Source organism: Chaetura pelagica, unplaced genomic scaffold, assembly GCF_000747805.2.
Source record: "Chaetura pelagica isolate M959 unplaced genomic scaffold, ChaPel_1.0 scaffold165, whole genome shotgun sequence".
In the NCBI taxonomy this organism is placed as follows: Eukaryota; Metazoa; Chordata; class Aves; order Apodiformes; family Apodidae; genus Chaetura; species Chaetura pelagica.
Window position 1 is genome coordinate 125,508 of NW_009953302.1, and position 16,185 is coordinate 141,692.

At 35.3% G+C, this 16,185-nt stretch overlaps 1 protein-coding gene across 1 annotated transcript in view; it reads left to right on the forward strand.

Annotated features, from left to right (window-relative positions):
• The window catches only part of ASCC3 (activating signal cointegrator 1 complex subunit 3), a 225,189-nt gene that overhangs the window by 124,139 nt on the left and 84,865 nt on the right, over positions 1-16,185 (forward strand). Inside the window, 6 exon segments of the mRNA XM_009998051.1 lie at positions 1,188-1,276; positions 1,278-1,365; positions 1,695-1,919; positions 9,135-9,254; positions 13,308-13,472; positions 14,318-14,404. Of these exon segments, the coding sequence (XP_009996353.1) occupies positions 1,188-1,276; positions 1,278-1,365; positions 1,695-1,919; positions 9,135-9,254; positions 13,308-13,472; positions 14,318-14,404 (774 nt within the window).

Here is a 16,185-nt window from a genome sequence, read left to right on the forward strand (position 1 = left end):
AGGGAAAGATCAGAGTCATCATTACCAGAACCCTCTGGGTGTTATTTGCAGCAGTTATCGATTTTGGAAAGCAGTGAGTGCAGCAGTGAGGAATGTGGAGGAGATGGGAGGAAAGTCAGAGGTGTTTGTGGCAAATCAAGGACATTGAAACATGAAGATCTGATAAACCAGTAGCCAGGGGCGACGGCAAAGAGATTGTGTACAGTGTACTTTCTGACCTTCTATTTAAGCTCATCTAAGCTTGGTTTAAAGTGCTTTATTTCAGTTTACAACAGGATCACCATGCCTTTCTTTCTGTCATATTTATTGTAATAAGAGAGCTGTACTTTTCGTGATACTTGAGCTTTAGTCCAAAGCCTTTTTCTCTGAACAGAAAGACAACAGTTCCTGTTGGGATAAGGGCATCAATGCTGTTGGTTTCGGTTTCCTCTTCAAGTGACTGAATTTCATTTTTGCTTCCCTGTTGCTTCAGGAAGACACACTCCAAAGCAACTGGGCTTTCTGGCTTTAGCGTTTTGGATGGAAATCTGTTAGTTTTTCCTAACTTTGAATCAGTATTCAGTTTAGGTGAAGCATGATAAAGCTAGCACCTAGAGTTAAGGGAGATGTGCTCACAGACCGTGTCGGCAGCAGGAGGCGGGAGGGCTTGATGTTTTGCAGACCAAGATCCCAGCCTCCTCTTCATGGGGAAGGTAAAAATGAGGGATAGATGAACAGTTTGGTTCCATAGTGTGAATTTATTAATCCACACTGCGCCAAGGTGATGCAGTGTCTGATGGTGGGGAAGGGTATCCTCTCCTTAATATGAAGTATAGTATGTGGCCTGCTGCATAACCCTATCCTAGCTGCCTGCGTAGTCTGACAGACTTGCTGTTAGGAAAAGCAGTATATTATTCTAAGTTTCAGTGTTCATACTGATTATTTGGATCTCTGTTTACATTAATCTATATTTTTATAAAAATATTCTTTTAAATAATTCAGTATATACTTTGGAAAGAAAAAAAAAGCAGTCAAATTGATTTCTAAGAAAAACATTACGTATTGGCATTGAAGCTTTCCATTAATAGAAACAGTTTCTTTAGTATGATTCATATTCAGTGGGGGGTTTTTGTGTAATTTTTTTTTAATGCAATGCTTCCTGTACTGTAATTAGAAGTTAATTTAATTTTTATGCTTGTCCATTCTAGGTACAGAGATCCAGAAATAAGCAGTTACGTGAGCTGTTTTCTATAATCAATCTAAAGTTGTGTCACAGGAGCATAACCCTTACACATGGGTTTGTCTAATGGACATATTAAAGTGCTAGTGTGTACAGCTACACTCGCCTGGGGTGTCAATCTTCCTGCTCATGCTGTTGTTATTAAGGTAAGAGCTTCCATTACTCTGCACATGGGTATCTGTCTTAAAAGAAGCCTGTAAAGAAGCATAGATATCAAGTTCTTATTTTGGGTTTTGGGCCTGGGGGGAAAAAATGTCTGATTGACTTGAAATGTTCTTTATATCTGATGAAACTGAATCTCTCCAGTGGGAGTCTAGTTTGTATAGTAAAGATTTAAATATATCAAAGATTATGAAAGGATTAGTTAAAGTACACTTCTGAAATCATGCTGTATTTGCCTAATTTCAGTATTCAGCTCATCAGGATTATATTCATGTGTATTTATGTTAATTTTTATTAACTTTTCCTCAACCAGGGAACACAAATATATGCTGCAAAAAGAGGCTCCTTTGTTGACCTTGGAATTTTAGATGTCATGCAGATATTTGGTCGAGCTGGACGGCCTCAGTTTGACAAATTCGGAGAAGGCGTCATTATTACAACTCATGATAAACTCAGCCATTACCTGACTCTTCTTACTCAGCAGAATCCAATTGAAAGCCAGTTTCTTGAAAGCCTTGCAGACAACCTAAATGCAGAGGTAACCTTTGATTAATTTAGAGAAGTTAGCCAAGTTTAAAGGATTCATGTTATTTGAAACAAAAATGCAATATTGTCCCAGTTAAAAGACCTAAAATGGAAATTTTATTACTAGCAGTCTCGAGGTATATATATGTTTAAGAGGAATGAACTGTTACACATGTGAAAGTGTTGAGGGCATTTTATAAATTATATTAGGTTTTGGAAGTGGTGCGAAGGTACTAAATACCATTAACATACAACTGTAGAGATACAGCATTTACCTTTTAATCAGAAGTGTTTATTAGAATTTAGTAAGTGTTCTGCATAACTACAAATTAAAATCTGCAAAAAAATAAATTTAGTTTGTGTAAACAAACTTACTTCACATGGTTCACTGCAATATTAGAAGAATAATGTACTTGCTTGAACTCTTTGTTATCTTTTACAGTGGTAATCAGAACAGGTTTATTATAAGTAATGCAAGTTCCCAGTTTGCTTCAGTTTAAATCTTAACATATTTTCTTAGAAAATGCTGTGGTTTTGAAAGTATTGACCTTTGTAATATTCCAATATAATGATTCAAAAGCTATCTATTGTAATAACCAATTAAAAATATGTATATATACACACAGACACTTTTTACAAGGAAACAACAGAAATTTAAACACACTTTACTGAAGAATACTGTTTTTTGAAAGGCACTGGACATTTTTTCAGTAGAATTAAAGGTATTCAGCTAAACTGAGTTGTCCAGTGATGTCTTAAATATGATTACCCCTTTGACAGATGTGAAGTTTATTTGGCATGTTAAGAATAGTATTGGTTTTTAAGATGCTTTTTCTGTTTTATCAATACGATTCCTAAATATTTTTATTTTTTATCTTTTCATCACTTTAAAGTCTTTGCATTATTCGGTCATAAATAATAATTTTCAACAGAATTTTGAAAAGGACCAGAAATTTGATACGACTTTTGAAAATGTTAATTCCTAGAGTCTTCACAAATGACTGAGTTTAATCTTTCATTACTTTGGTTTTCCTGATTTGTTTGGTTTGTTGGTGTTTTTTAAGGAGGTCTCATAAATAATATCTTCAGTTCCTGTTAACAGGAAAAACCTCTGCCTAGGTATTTGTCACACATCAAGAGCAGAATGAAGTTTAACTGTGTTCCAAATATCTCCACACACAAAGGTGGGGCTATTAAAATATTAACCTGCTTACAGCTACTCCTCTTTACCTCAAGGTTCTGGAGTGGTCTGAATACAAGGAGGGAGAGAGAAATTGAACTCCCCCAGAACATGAGATACAAATGTGATGAAAAGGAGCCATTTACAATTTTCCTATCCCTCCTTCTACCATGAAAGAGACAGGAAAAATAAATGGAAGGCATACTTGCAGTGAGCAGGTGTTTGGTTTTTTTGTCATTTTCACAACACCTTAATTTTCCTGGAGATAGACACCTGTGAATGTTATCTAACTGGGTGGATGTTCAGGTCTTTAAAATTGAACAGTAACAACTTACACTTTAGCAGTAGTAATTTAAATCCTAAATTGGTTGCAAAGGCTGGTATTACCTGTAGTTACTGTTCAGCATCAAGAAGTTGGGAGAGATAGATCTGGTCCTGGGATACTAGGAAAGAATCCAGTCAGATTTTATAGAAAAGCTTTGTTCTTTATCTTGAGATATGTGAAATAGACAAGGAAAAAGAGTTGGATATTCTTTCCTTCACAGAAAAGGATTTATTTTTCTACTTTTGTTAGTTTTAATATTAGAAATTTAGTCCTCCCATCTCACAGGAGGCCTTCAATGAGAGAACTGCCAAGACAACAGAGTAATAACCATCTGTTGGGAACTGGGGCAGAGAAGATGTCTGTGACTGATGTGCTGTCAAAAAAAAATGGCAAAAACAAATATGCACAACTGTTTTTTCAGACTTGGTCTGTATTGCTGCAGATTGTCTAGAAGGTGTGTGGATGTGCTGGTGTACCACCTGAATTATACCAGGAATCTCAAATACTCCTTCTCCTCTGAGTTCCAGCAGAAAAGCTAGCTTTTTTTGGAAAAATCTTTTACTGACACTCTAAAAAATCTCATTGGTTAGCTTAGAAAAAACAGTTTCAAAGAAGGTACAACAGCTCTCTGTAGATAGCCAGAACTGGAAGTGAATAAAAGGAAGTAAAAAATACAATTTGGTCAATGCCAGTACAAGACAATCACCCTGCTCATAAGTGAGGTTGCCTGAAATATCTAGAAGAGTCTGTCTTTCAGCAGTAGTGGAGATAAGAGAAGTCTAATTTATTTTTTTTTATACAGCTAATATTTTGTATAAAGTGATGGTATTTCATGGTTGCACATGAACCAAGAGTTCCAGACCTATTTCTCTCATCTGAGAATGCTTAGTTAAGAAAGTATGAGATATAAGCTATTAATTTTCAATGTGTAATATTCTGCAGGGAGAGAGGGTCTTTAATAGGCAGCCTGTTGTTCCTCTGATCTGAGCTGTAGTTCCAAAATGCGCAAATTTTCCAGCAAGACCAGAGAGCAGAGGTGTTTGTTATATGCAAGCTTAAAAGAAGGAATTTTTGGTTTGGGAATTTTGGGTGTTTTTTTGGAGAGGATAAGTGAATTTGCATTCATTAAACTATATATGGGGAAGAAATGTGTTTTTAAAAAAAATAAAAGTAATTCTATTTTTGGTATCAAAGGAAAGATATATTTGGTTATACTTACACTTTAGGATTCTTCTCCACTTACTCCTTTTCCACTGTAGAGATTGCAAACTCTTAGTTTTGAGTGCTAAGTATTTATCTCACAGGAAGTTTTTAGAGCGGCTTAACAACATATTTTTAATGTAGCAGGTGTCTGTTTGCATGTGTCTGTATGTTACAATAAATCCTGCTGACATTGGCTTTGGTGCAGTCAGCACCAGAAAAGCCATTGCAGATGGAACAGACCTTATTGATTGTTAGAGTATTAAACAATTTTAATTTCTCCTAGGCTTGTGATTTTAACAGGGGTTTTTGAAGGTAGTAGTATATGCTCTTTTTTTTTTTTCTTTCTTTCTTATCCCTGCATTTAATAGCACTCTGCTAGCTTAAAAGGAAAAAAAAATCACTGAAGACTTAGAAAGGTAAATACTATTTAGCACCAAGTATGTCCAAATGGATACTTAATGAAGAGGAAAAGTACCAAAAAGCAAGACATTCAAGGGAGAAAGGGCTCTGTGAGCTTAGAATAGTAATAAATAGTAATAAAAACTACTTCAGGTGCAGAGCTTCTACTGCAGTATTTGGGGTTTGGGGGATGCAGGACTTCTATTACATGATTTGGGGTTTGGAGAAAAGTGCAGAAAATTGTCAAACTACTTTAGACAGAACTACTTCTTTCAGAAATGTAACAGTAGTGCTGTCTGAAAAGAACAGTGTAGTCATGGCTTTGAATTACTGAAGGTTCTGTGGCTGCAGCACGGTCACAGCAGTTGAAGAAGTAGTCAGAATTTTGTTAATCACTGTGATAAATGGTTGTTGGTAGAAATAGTAATGAAAAATGCTGAAAAACAATAGAATAACAAGGGGATGAAGCCACCATTTCTTGTCATCTTCTAAAAATGAGTAGAAGAGTAAATGGTTAGTGCTGATCAACATAGGCATGGAGATGCCCTTTTCTGCTGAGTTGTGCCACTGGGCATAATGGAACGTAAAAAGGAATAAAATAAACAGCTGGTTAGGGTGTTTAGTCAAGAGGAGCGAGTCCAGCTGGCAAACAGAAGATACCTATGGCTGTATTTTCTGGAAATACAGGAAGAAAGATAAGATGCAGGAGATGTGGTTTAATTAGACCATAAACTTTAACTTATCTGGGAACTATCATCAATAGCTCATACAATGCAGGTCACCATTCCTTCCCTAATGGTTTCCATCTGATAGAGCCCTCCCTGACATCCACAGCTGGACCCCAGCTTGTTGCTGGGATGACTTCTTTCCTCAGAGAGCTTAGAAAATAAGAGGATTTGCAGTGCTGGACAGTAGGTACACCTTCCCCAGGGGCCTTGCCTTTTCCTTCCATTTACTTATTTTGTTGTGAAGCCAGGAATGTAAAAGGTAGTGGCTTGTTTTGACAAACCTCTTAATCCAGTTTTTGACGTGAAAGATTGGGCAACTATTGTGGTTCACAAATGAGACAGAAATCCATCAAAGCCCTTCTGAAAAACCACTCAGGAGCTGGGTGACTGAGCAGGCTTGGGGACCTGAAGGTTTTTCTCTGGGTGTCCATGGCCCTAGGGGCTGACTGACCTGTATGAGACCAGCAACCTCATCCATTCTCCCCTCACCTTCTTCTGCTGTTTCCAGGTGGTAGACAAGTTACTTGGAGTTGACAGTGAATAACTCTGATGTAGTTTTGTAGTTCTGTAGTTCTGTTGTACTTAGAAATAGTCTTTGGTCCTGTGCAACTGGAGGAGATCCTGACCCACTTGGGCCAATGCCCAAGCAGCAAGAAATTATTTCAAAAGCTATACAGGAGTAAGACCATAATCACTTCAAATGCTGAAATAGTAATTTCACTGTGTGTAAACACACTGGCTTCCAAAGCTAACAGAAAACTGCTCATTACATTTTTAGAAACATGCCTCACTCTCTTACCTTAACAACAAATATTTGATTCACATATAGAATTTTTTTATTCATGTAACCTGACTCATTTATAAAAATGTAATAACAATTAAACATTTTTATGCTCTTTTCTAATGTGTACAGAAATATCAGAGAGAAAAACTTTGCTTTTCAAACTACCCCCAAAAAGCCCTGTTGTTTTATATGTTTTATCTGCTCTGAAAATCTGTTCAACTTGATAAAGTCTGTGGAATAGGATTTGTAAAAAGAAAAATATTTAATAAAAATGAAAAGTACCAAACATATCCCTGGTATCACTCAGGGGTGGTGATATCAGCCATTGAAAAATTAGTGCCAAATTTGTTAAGTTGATTATTTTTTTCATTTTAAATGACACAGTGAATTGGATTAATCTGGTACTCAATTTTCGTTTTGTGAGTGCAGGACAACTTTGTGTGATGACTACTGCAATCAGACAATATGTCAACACAATAAATATTTCTACTTACTGATTATTGCATGTGTAACTAAATACTTGGTTGAGGGAATACTGGGAAATGCGAAACTTTTTTAATAAAGTATCACCTTGTCTTTTTATTGCTTTTGTGAGCAAAACATGGCCTACCTCTTAGCAGAGGTCCTCTCCTAACTTTGAAAAGACTTTATTTCATAATTACTCTCAAGTGTGTGTTTATAACTTTAATCATTCAAATGGTTTTAACAAAGGTACACATTTTCAAACTCCTTAATAACAATACTTGAACACTAGATGGCAGCAAATATTTAGAAGTTGCCTTGTTTTGTTGGGGGTTTTTTTGCCTGTACATCCTACACGGTGAATGTTCATTAAAGTTGGGGGAAGAAGGAAAGTGCAGTGTAAGATTTCAGTTCCATATCTGAAACCCAACTATATTTCAAAGTCAATGTTTTCATTCTCAGTTTTACTTCTAACTTATGAAAAGAAGTTGTAAAAAGTTGAAAATAATTTAAGTAATGCAATCAAATATTTGAAGAAATGAGGCAAAAAAAGTTGGTGTGTTTCTTTTTTTCTTCTAATTGTCAGACTTCAGTGTCCTCAGTAATGAGAATTTTGTGTATTCATTATTACTGAAGTGGTTTTGGGGGGGGGAAGTGTTACTCTTGGACTACGTTGTTGTGCTGGTTTGAGTTGTGTACAGAAAGATACTTCAGTCGTGGAAAGAAACCTAATGCTCAAATTAACCTGGATGGCAAATTGAGCAATAATAACCTATGGGCTGTATTAGATTTTTCCCTGTAGTAGTTTATGAAGAGCTGAATGTTTTTGTAGCTACTTCAGTGTGTTATGTAGCTGTATACTTCAAAAAACAATCCAGTGGAGCTTCCTCAGCCTCCTTATGCTCTTGAAAAACAAAATATAACTTGAAAAATGTGTGAGACAAAGCTTGGAGTTACTCCATGCTATTAGTCATTGATATCAACAAAAGTTTGCCAGATTTAAATTATTTTAACTCCAGGCAGATTTCACTTATGTTGTTATTTTTGTCTAGGTATTTATTTTATTTCAAAGAAAATATGTATATTAGCATTAAGGTCTAGATGGTTAGATTTTAAAATTGATATAAAGTCACTTACAGTTATATAAGCTTTTTTTTCAAGTTTTGCCAAGTGGAACATTTAATGAAATAGAAACACACAAAAAAACAACAAAAAGAACTTTTAACATTTATTAATTGGTCACAAAAATTTGGTACAAGGTAATTCTGCTTCATTTAAACAACCAGCAACAACGAAAAAAATATATATTTGTTTATGGAATATGCAGGAAATACTAAAGTCTCCTGGTAAATTCAGCTTAATTGGAATAAGCAGAAAAACGCTTCTCATGAAAGTAACCAAGACAAAATAGAGCTGAAGTTACCAAGTAAAAGCATCTTTGATAAATTATTTGGTGAGAATTCTATTGAATTAGTAAAACCAACTATCAAAACAACTTTTTTTAATATGCCTGAATTGGCCTTGAAAAATAAATATGTTTCTGTGTGTATATTTGCATATTACCAGTTAATTTTTTTTAATGTTTTTGGTATAACAAAAATGTAGGATGTACCTGAAAGGAGAAAACTCTGTTAAAAACTGTGCACAGATTCCCAAGTATGAGGGCCATGCTGAAGAAAACCCTAAAGATTGGTGTGATCATTTGCTGTAGGACTTGAACCACAGAGTGCTTTTACTTTGATATGAAAAATCAACCTTTTCAATATGGATTTTTTTTTAAGTACTCTTCTTTAAATGATCCCAAGCATATTTGCTGAAGAGTTACATTGTTTTGCTTGTCTTTTTAGAACAAACTTGCTCAGTATCATCTTTTAATTATAAAAATCCTAAGTGGTGTGGGAAAGATCATGTGGGTTCCTGTATCTGTATTATGTCACAGAACATAACACATTATTAGCTGCTCATAAGATGACAAGTGAATGATTCACATTATTGTCCTATGATTATTTTTAAATAATTTAAGTTAGAAAAATACCGACACTTTCTTTAATCTAGTGATAATGCTCTAAGTTCCATGTGTTTTCATCCAAATACTTATGTTCAGCTGTAACATATACATCTAATTTTGTCTCTTTTCCTATTTCCAGATTGCTCTTGGAACAGTAACTAACGTGGAAGAAGCAGTAAAGTGGATAAGTTACACTTATCTTTACGTTCGGATGAGAGCAAATCCATTAGTATATGGCATCAGCCACAAAGCTTATCAGGTATAAAATGCATTTTAAAAAAATCTGTAACCTATTCTGGGTCTCTAATCCTTCCCTGATGTGAGGATAAATATTTACTATTTCTACTTAGCCTGACATCAGCAATTATTTTAAAGTGCTTAGAAAAAGGAAGGTATTTTCTGTAGCAGAGTATTTTTAACACTAAATTAAGAGGCCCCTTCTGTTCACATAAAAAATACATTTTGACTAGCCAAGTTATGTTCCAAAGGACAACATTCATTCTTATCAGACAGTTGCAGTAACTTAGTTTCAGTGTTGTACACTAGATAGAAATGATAAAATGAAGTATTCTTGGGTAGCTTGCTTTCCTTGCCCCTGTTAGCTTTTGGTTTAGAATGTTTCATCTCTTGACATTTTTAATTAGATTATGTTTTTTTTTCTTTCTTGTGACTTAGTAATTATAAAGCTTTTAATTAATTTGCTCAGTTTTGTTTTGTTTTGTTTGTGGTGGTTTTTTTGTCATATAAATTAGCACAGTTACATAAGGGCTTTTTTACGGGGTTTTTTTTCATTCTCTGTACATTTTAGGAAGTTTAATTGTTTACAGATTATCTAAATACACTTTTTTTTCTGTACAGCTTTTTATAAGCATTTAATGTTAAATTAGTTTGAACACAGGTAGTTGTGCCTCATGTAGGTGAAACTCACAAGTGTGTGGTAACAGCAGTTTTTTTCACATGTCCTGAATCTGTTTTGTGACTTCATCATTAGTCAGACTCTGAGCAGCGGTTGTTTTGGTCATTGTAACATATAGAGATCTATGTCAGGAGATATTTTTTCATAGTGTTTGTGTCTGATAGTGGAAGCTGCAGTGAAAGTAGGAAGCAAGCTTCTGTAGACACCTTTTGACCTCTGGTCATCTTAAATCTGTTTTCTATAAAAAGCCTTACAGTACATTACCATATGTTAATATAAGATCATGTAACACAAATTGCAAAGTAATTGCTAAATGAAAAGCAAAAATTGCTTTGCTCGTGAGGAGAATGTTGTTGTCCCGTTCCTATAAATTCCTTTTTCTTTTCTTCTAATCAGTTATTTTTGACCAGTGTTATTAACAAACTTCAGATTAGAAGAAGTGCAACCGTCATGGTAATAACTGGTGAAAAAATAAATAAAACACTAAGAGAGATAGTTTTTATAATTTTTTAAAATAATAAACAGGATTTGCTCTCCCTCTTCTTGCTTGTATGTTTTTATTCAGCCTTTGAGAAAGTGGAGGTTGCCAGCACTTGTCTTTTCCTGCCACTAACCTCCTTCCTACCCCTTCCGTTCCATGTTCTAATAATAGACATTCCTATTTTTTTGTTAAGGCAGTAACAAATTATTTCAATTAGAATTGTTATCCATTCATGTAGGAGCAAACCAATGCCAATCTCCTTATTTTCTAAATAAACCAGTATTAAACTTCAAAGCTGAAGTGTTAAAGACAGTATATGGATGGTATGGTGCCAGATGCAGACATAACTAGAGAATTACTCACTTATGCCTTTCTATTCCTTCTGTTCTGGTTATACATATCCAAATTTCATAATTGGTATCTTGTTGTTTCTTAACAGTGTTGCCAATTTATATTCCTGTTTTGGCTGGCAGTCAATGTTACCCATTCAGAATCCATCTATCTGCATAACCATCATGGGTCACACTTCCCAGCTGCTCAAGGGGGCTGAGAAGATGCAAACTCATTCTCCTTTCCCTTTCCACAGGCACTCACCACATGCAGTCATTACTTCAAACCACAAAAGGTCCAGCCTGTCCGTGCTAAGGGGGAGAGCAGGGCAACCTGCCATATGCTGACACGTTCTTTACTCAACGTGTTGCCTTTGTGATATTCCTGTTTCCCACCTAACCCATTTCTGGGCTATGCCTAGAATTAGGTTACTCCAGGCCCACTGCTTTTATTTGTGACTTTTCCATTTTTTTTGCTAGAAGTGCCAAAAGTGACTTTCACTGAGAGGGAAAAAGGGCCAAAATTTACAATGAGCAGCAAGAAATAAAAAGTGGAAGGAAAAACCTGAGTAGATATGAGTGTCATATTGTAAAGCCTGTGGTATGAGTTACAGGCATTTTCCCATCCTTTTAGGGTTCCAAAGGAAAGGTAGCTGTTTCTTGTTAAGGTAACCCCTTTGTCTGCATTCTTATCTTTTTAGTTCCACTCTTTGGTGTTCCTACAGTTAACCAAAGCTTTTTAATTCACATAACTTCTATGCTTATGTTCAGAAGTACGTCTGTAAAACTTAGAGGAGCTTGTCCCCAACACTCCTCTCAATTAGCTAGAGAAAAAATTGTGAATTATAGTGCACTTTATCATGTGTTCTTAAATTTCCATATGCATGCTCCAGACCTGCTCCGTTTCTTGCTGTGGACATGCTAAGGCTCATTTTTAAGGGCTAGTCTAGGCTGTGTCTTTTGCTCTGTGGGATTCCTAATTATGTAAGTTCAACAAGAAAGGTGCTAATGATGGATTCTCTAGACTGAAATATCGTTTCACAGCCTTTTCAAGTTGGTGGCCTTTCCTTTTAAGTTAAAACCTTTGCATTTGTAAAAAATGCTAGTCTACTGTTACAGACCAGCTTTTCTATATATAAGGCAAAAGACTGGCAGGGAATTTGGTCTGTCAAAGGAGTAGGGAAGTGCATTTATATTTTTAAAAAAAATTTCCGCCTCTTTAGTTTTAAGAAATTTTGAACATCTGGCATCTTGATTGCTTTTTTTTTTTTAACACTTCGGTTCTGAAATCTGACCCCAATGCATGACTTACTATTGAGAAAAGCAGTCTAGGTCTTTGCTATCTTAGCTTTTGACTTAAAACTAAAGTAAGCCATAACTAAGGAGAAACAGCTTCAGGGTACCTGGTCTTGCAGCCAGTTTGTGGAGATGGCTGTCTTTGTCTGCAGCTTCAGTGAACACGAGATTAAGCACTTCAGCACAAAGATGAAACTGAATCCTGGCCCAGGGAAAACCAGAGCAAACCAAGGCATAGCAATTCTTAAAGCCTGCTCCTTTTTGCAGTCTTAGTCATATAAGTCTGGAGCAGATTTACCAAAAGCTCTGGTATGACCTACTCTGTAGGAAATCTGAACTATACAAGCCCTGAAATAAGAATGCTGCCTGTGGATTTGAATAGAGTTTCAGTCTTTTCAAATATGGTGACTAGTCAGTGCTTGTGTAATTAGAGCACTATCTCAGCTGCACATATACCAGAGGGTTAACATGATTAGGAATCCCTTTTCACCCAGCCCTGTCAGTCTGGATACCCCAGGTGCATAATGTGGTAAAACACAATTACACAGCAGTCCCACTCAGATGGGAGTTTTGCCCAGCCTTGTATGTACTAAGGAGGTAATGTACATTATTACTGGAACAAAATGTCCACATTTCTGAACTTCTATATGAATAGAGGTGATGTTGGGCACAGCAAGCTCTCTGTATGCTCTTAACATGTATGTTTAAATGGTACGTGTATAACTCAGTAATTAAATATCCTAGCTGACACACCCAAAGCTCTTCAGGATGTTACAGGGGTTTTTTTGCTAGTAAACATTTCAGCCTTCCAATTTGAATCTTGCTCTATTTGGGATACAGGTAAAGCCATCCTCATGTCAGAAACCAAGGTATATCTTCAACAGAAGATTCTGCAAGATGGAGTGTTTTGTGAAGTGATACAGTTACAATAATTTCATGAAGAATATGTTATCATTAAAACTTCTTTCAAAAATTTCAGTGTAAATGTATTTCAGAATCATGTTACTATTTCAGAAGTAGTATTAACCTACATTGCACTGATACTCTTGAAGCACTGTAAAAGAAATATTATTCTGATTATTTCGTCCTTTATTTTTTGGTTATTGCTTTTAGTCATTAATATCAATGTATCTGTTATCAGTGAAACCTCGGGAAAATCTTGACTTAATAACTGTACTTTCGTTTTATTTGTTTTCTGGGTTTGTGTGGCTGGGCTATCTCAATAAAATTATTTGTGTAACACTTTTCTTTTTTCTTTTGTGCAAATAAATGTGTGTATTTTGTGTCTAGATGGATCCAGGTCTAGAAAAGCACAGAGAGCAGTTGGTAATTGAAGTCGGCAGAAAACTGGACAAAGCCCGCATGATTCGCTTTGAAGAACGAACTGGCTTTTTCTCTTCAACAGATTTAGGCAGAACTGCCAGCCACTACTATATTAAATACAATACTATAGAGGTAAAATTTGATCTTCTATTTTGGGGTGGTTTTTTTTTCCTTCTTTTTGAACCTTTACCTAAAACAGTTGTAAGACATTACAGACTATGTATGTGATTTGTTCAGTGTATTTTCGAGTCATATTTACCAAAAGGGGGAAGGAGGAAATAGAGAGGAAAAAGAAAGCAAGTATAAAGCAATACTGAAAAATTGGACCTGGTTTGAAATGAGATTTAAAATTTCTATAGTCTCTGCCTTCTTTCAGGAGAATTATAAAAAATATTTTTACACCAACAGTGTGTGCAACCATTGCATTCTGATAGCACGTTCGAGTAGAGTCTGATAACAGAAAAGTTTTTCTGTATGAAAATCTTTCCAGGTTGCCAAGCTTAAACAACTTTTGGCACTTTGATCAGATTGTATTGTAAACATGTAAGGAAGATGCATTTGTATCTGTAATATTGGAAGCTTATTGTGAGGTACACATTCATCTTAAAACCTTTTTTTTCTTCAGGAAATAAGTATTTTTCTTTAACAAAAGCTTAAGACACTGCATGAGTAATTTTCACTGTTTACTGCGACTATGCATAATTAGTTTCACAGATCCATTCACTCAGATCCTATACTTTTTTTTTTAATGGCCTTAGACTTCATGTCTCTTCATTTTGGGGTGCCTAAGTTTTGAAGGACTTTTTTTTAAAGTACTGGGAAATCATTCTGGAAATTGTTTCTCTTAAATTGCGTCACTAGTCTTTCAATAACTTACACTGTATCCTTATACAACTTTTTAAATCTTGATTGTTTCTTTTGTGCTGTATGTATACTTCTATTTTCAGTATGAAATAATTATTTATTTTTTTTTTTAGACTTTCAATGAGCTGTTTGATGCTCATAAAACAGAAGGTGATATTCTTGCTATAGTATCAAAAGCTGAAGAGTTTGAACAGATAAAGGTAAAATTGTATCCTTTCATACAAAGAATATGTCTTAGAACTAGACAGGTGTGTAGTACTCACTCCAAATATGGTAAATGTCTACAGACCCAAGTTTTGTTTGATATTAAACACCATTATAAAATGTTTCCTAAGTAGGTGTAATTGCCAAGAATTATATATGCTCTCACTCAAACTTATACGTAGTTCAGCTTGAACTGTAGTGCACATTTAATAACTCGTTATGGATCTTCAAGAATTCCTTTTAAATGGTTTAAAGAACTTTTCAGCTCCTTAATTATTAACAGGTGAAGATAAGTGGACACTGAGGGATGAGATAGTTTTTCTCTATGAAATTTAAACCATTATTAGTTGTCTTCCTGAAAAATTTCCTTTATCAATAATGAGACAGGAGACACTGAAGTCAAGTCTGTGATACACTTCGTGCAGGGAACAGTATTAGATGAATGATAAATCCTGATAAATTATTTTCAAATTTGAAATCTAGAAAGTTGCTGTAAAAGATTTTGCTGTGCAGGCTAGAAGATTACTGTACTATTGTACTCACTTCAAAGCCAATCTCCCTTTTTGGCTCCTGTGTCGACAGAGCACAAGACAGTGCATTGCAGGCCAGCATGAGCTTGTTTACCTGTGCTTCCATCTCATAGAGGAGTGAGCCAGACTCCAGACTCCACAGGGTTTGGTAGCTTGAGCCCATCACCCTTTTACCACCATTGAACAACTTGCAGATCAGACTTAGCTCTTGTTCACCTGGCTCTGCGAACTGGCAGTGTCAGTCCCTCACCATCTACATATTTACTTATTTGCACACACAGTCTGAGTGTTACCATATCTTTATCTGATGGGGAAATGCTGTTTTGCTGTAATCTGTTTTATTATAATAAGATAATAAGCAGTGAGGTTTCACATTGATACATGCAGTGTTTTCCAAGATAGAAGGGGGTTTTGTGATTGTGATACTGCTTTGCTAGGTCTAAATTTAACATAATTGAATATTTAAAGAGAAGCAAGTAGAAAATATTATGTGATATGTTTCTATATTTGCAATAAAGCTAGTAGTGATTCTTCTTTACCAAAGGATAGTTTTTTCTAGTTTGCTTTCTCAGATTTGAAAGTTATCACATCAGTGCACCATCATTTCCAGTTTTTTGTGATTTACTTGCTATGCAGCTCTGATTGTTGAAACTAGTAACTTTCACAAGAATCATTCAGGATTTACCCCTCTGTGTGATACAAATAATGAATTTTGTTAATATGAACCATATCTCCATAAAAAAGTCTGTACTTTGAGATAGTTAGGTCACCAGTAGCTGAAATACAAATCTGGACTGACCTGTACTCTGCTATGCAGGAGCAGAAAAAATTATGAAAAATTCTGTTGTAAGCAGAGCATAATATTCCCTGGACACTGGAGTTGTCTCTGTTGGTTGTGTCCTGCAGCTTTTTCTTTCCTGCAGGACCAATGGCTGGATAGCTGCGGATTTTAATTCAGCTGTTTTAGTGTCTCTTGTGTGTCAGGTAGTTGGGTCCAAAGGAAAATTACTTTCAGTTGGTTCCCTGCAGGGACCAAACATTTACCCTCTTTAAATAAGTTTTACACTAACAGACTATCAGTAAATCAAAGAATATGTAGATTTATGCTGGTTTTGCCATGTAAGGGTCATCAGTTAGAATGTGAAATGTTATGCATTATTCAAATCATAGATATGAATATTTCTTTTCTCATATTAAGACTTAATCTTATTAACAGTGAAAATTTTAATATCATGAATCGTAGTACT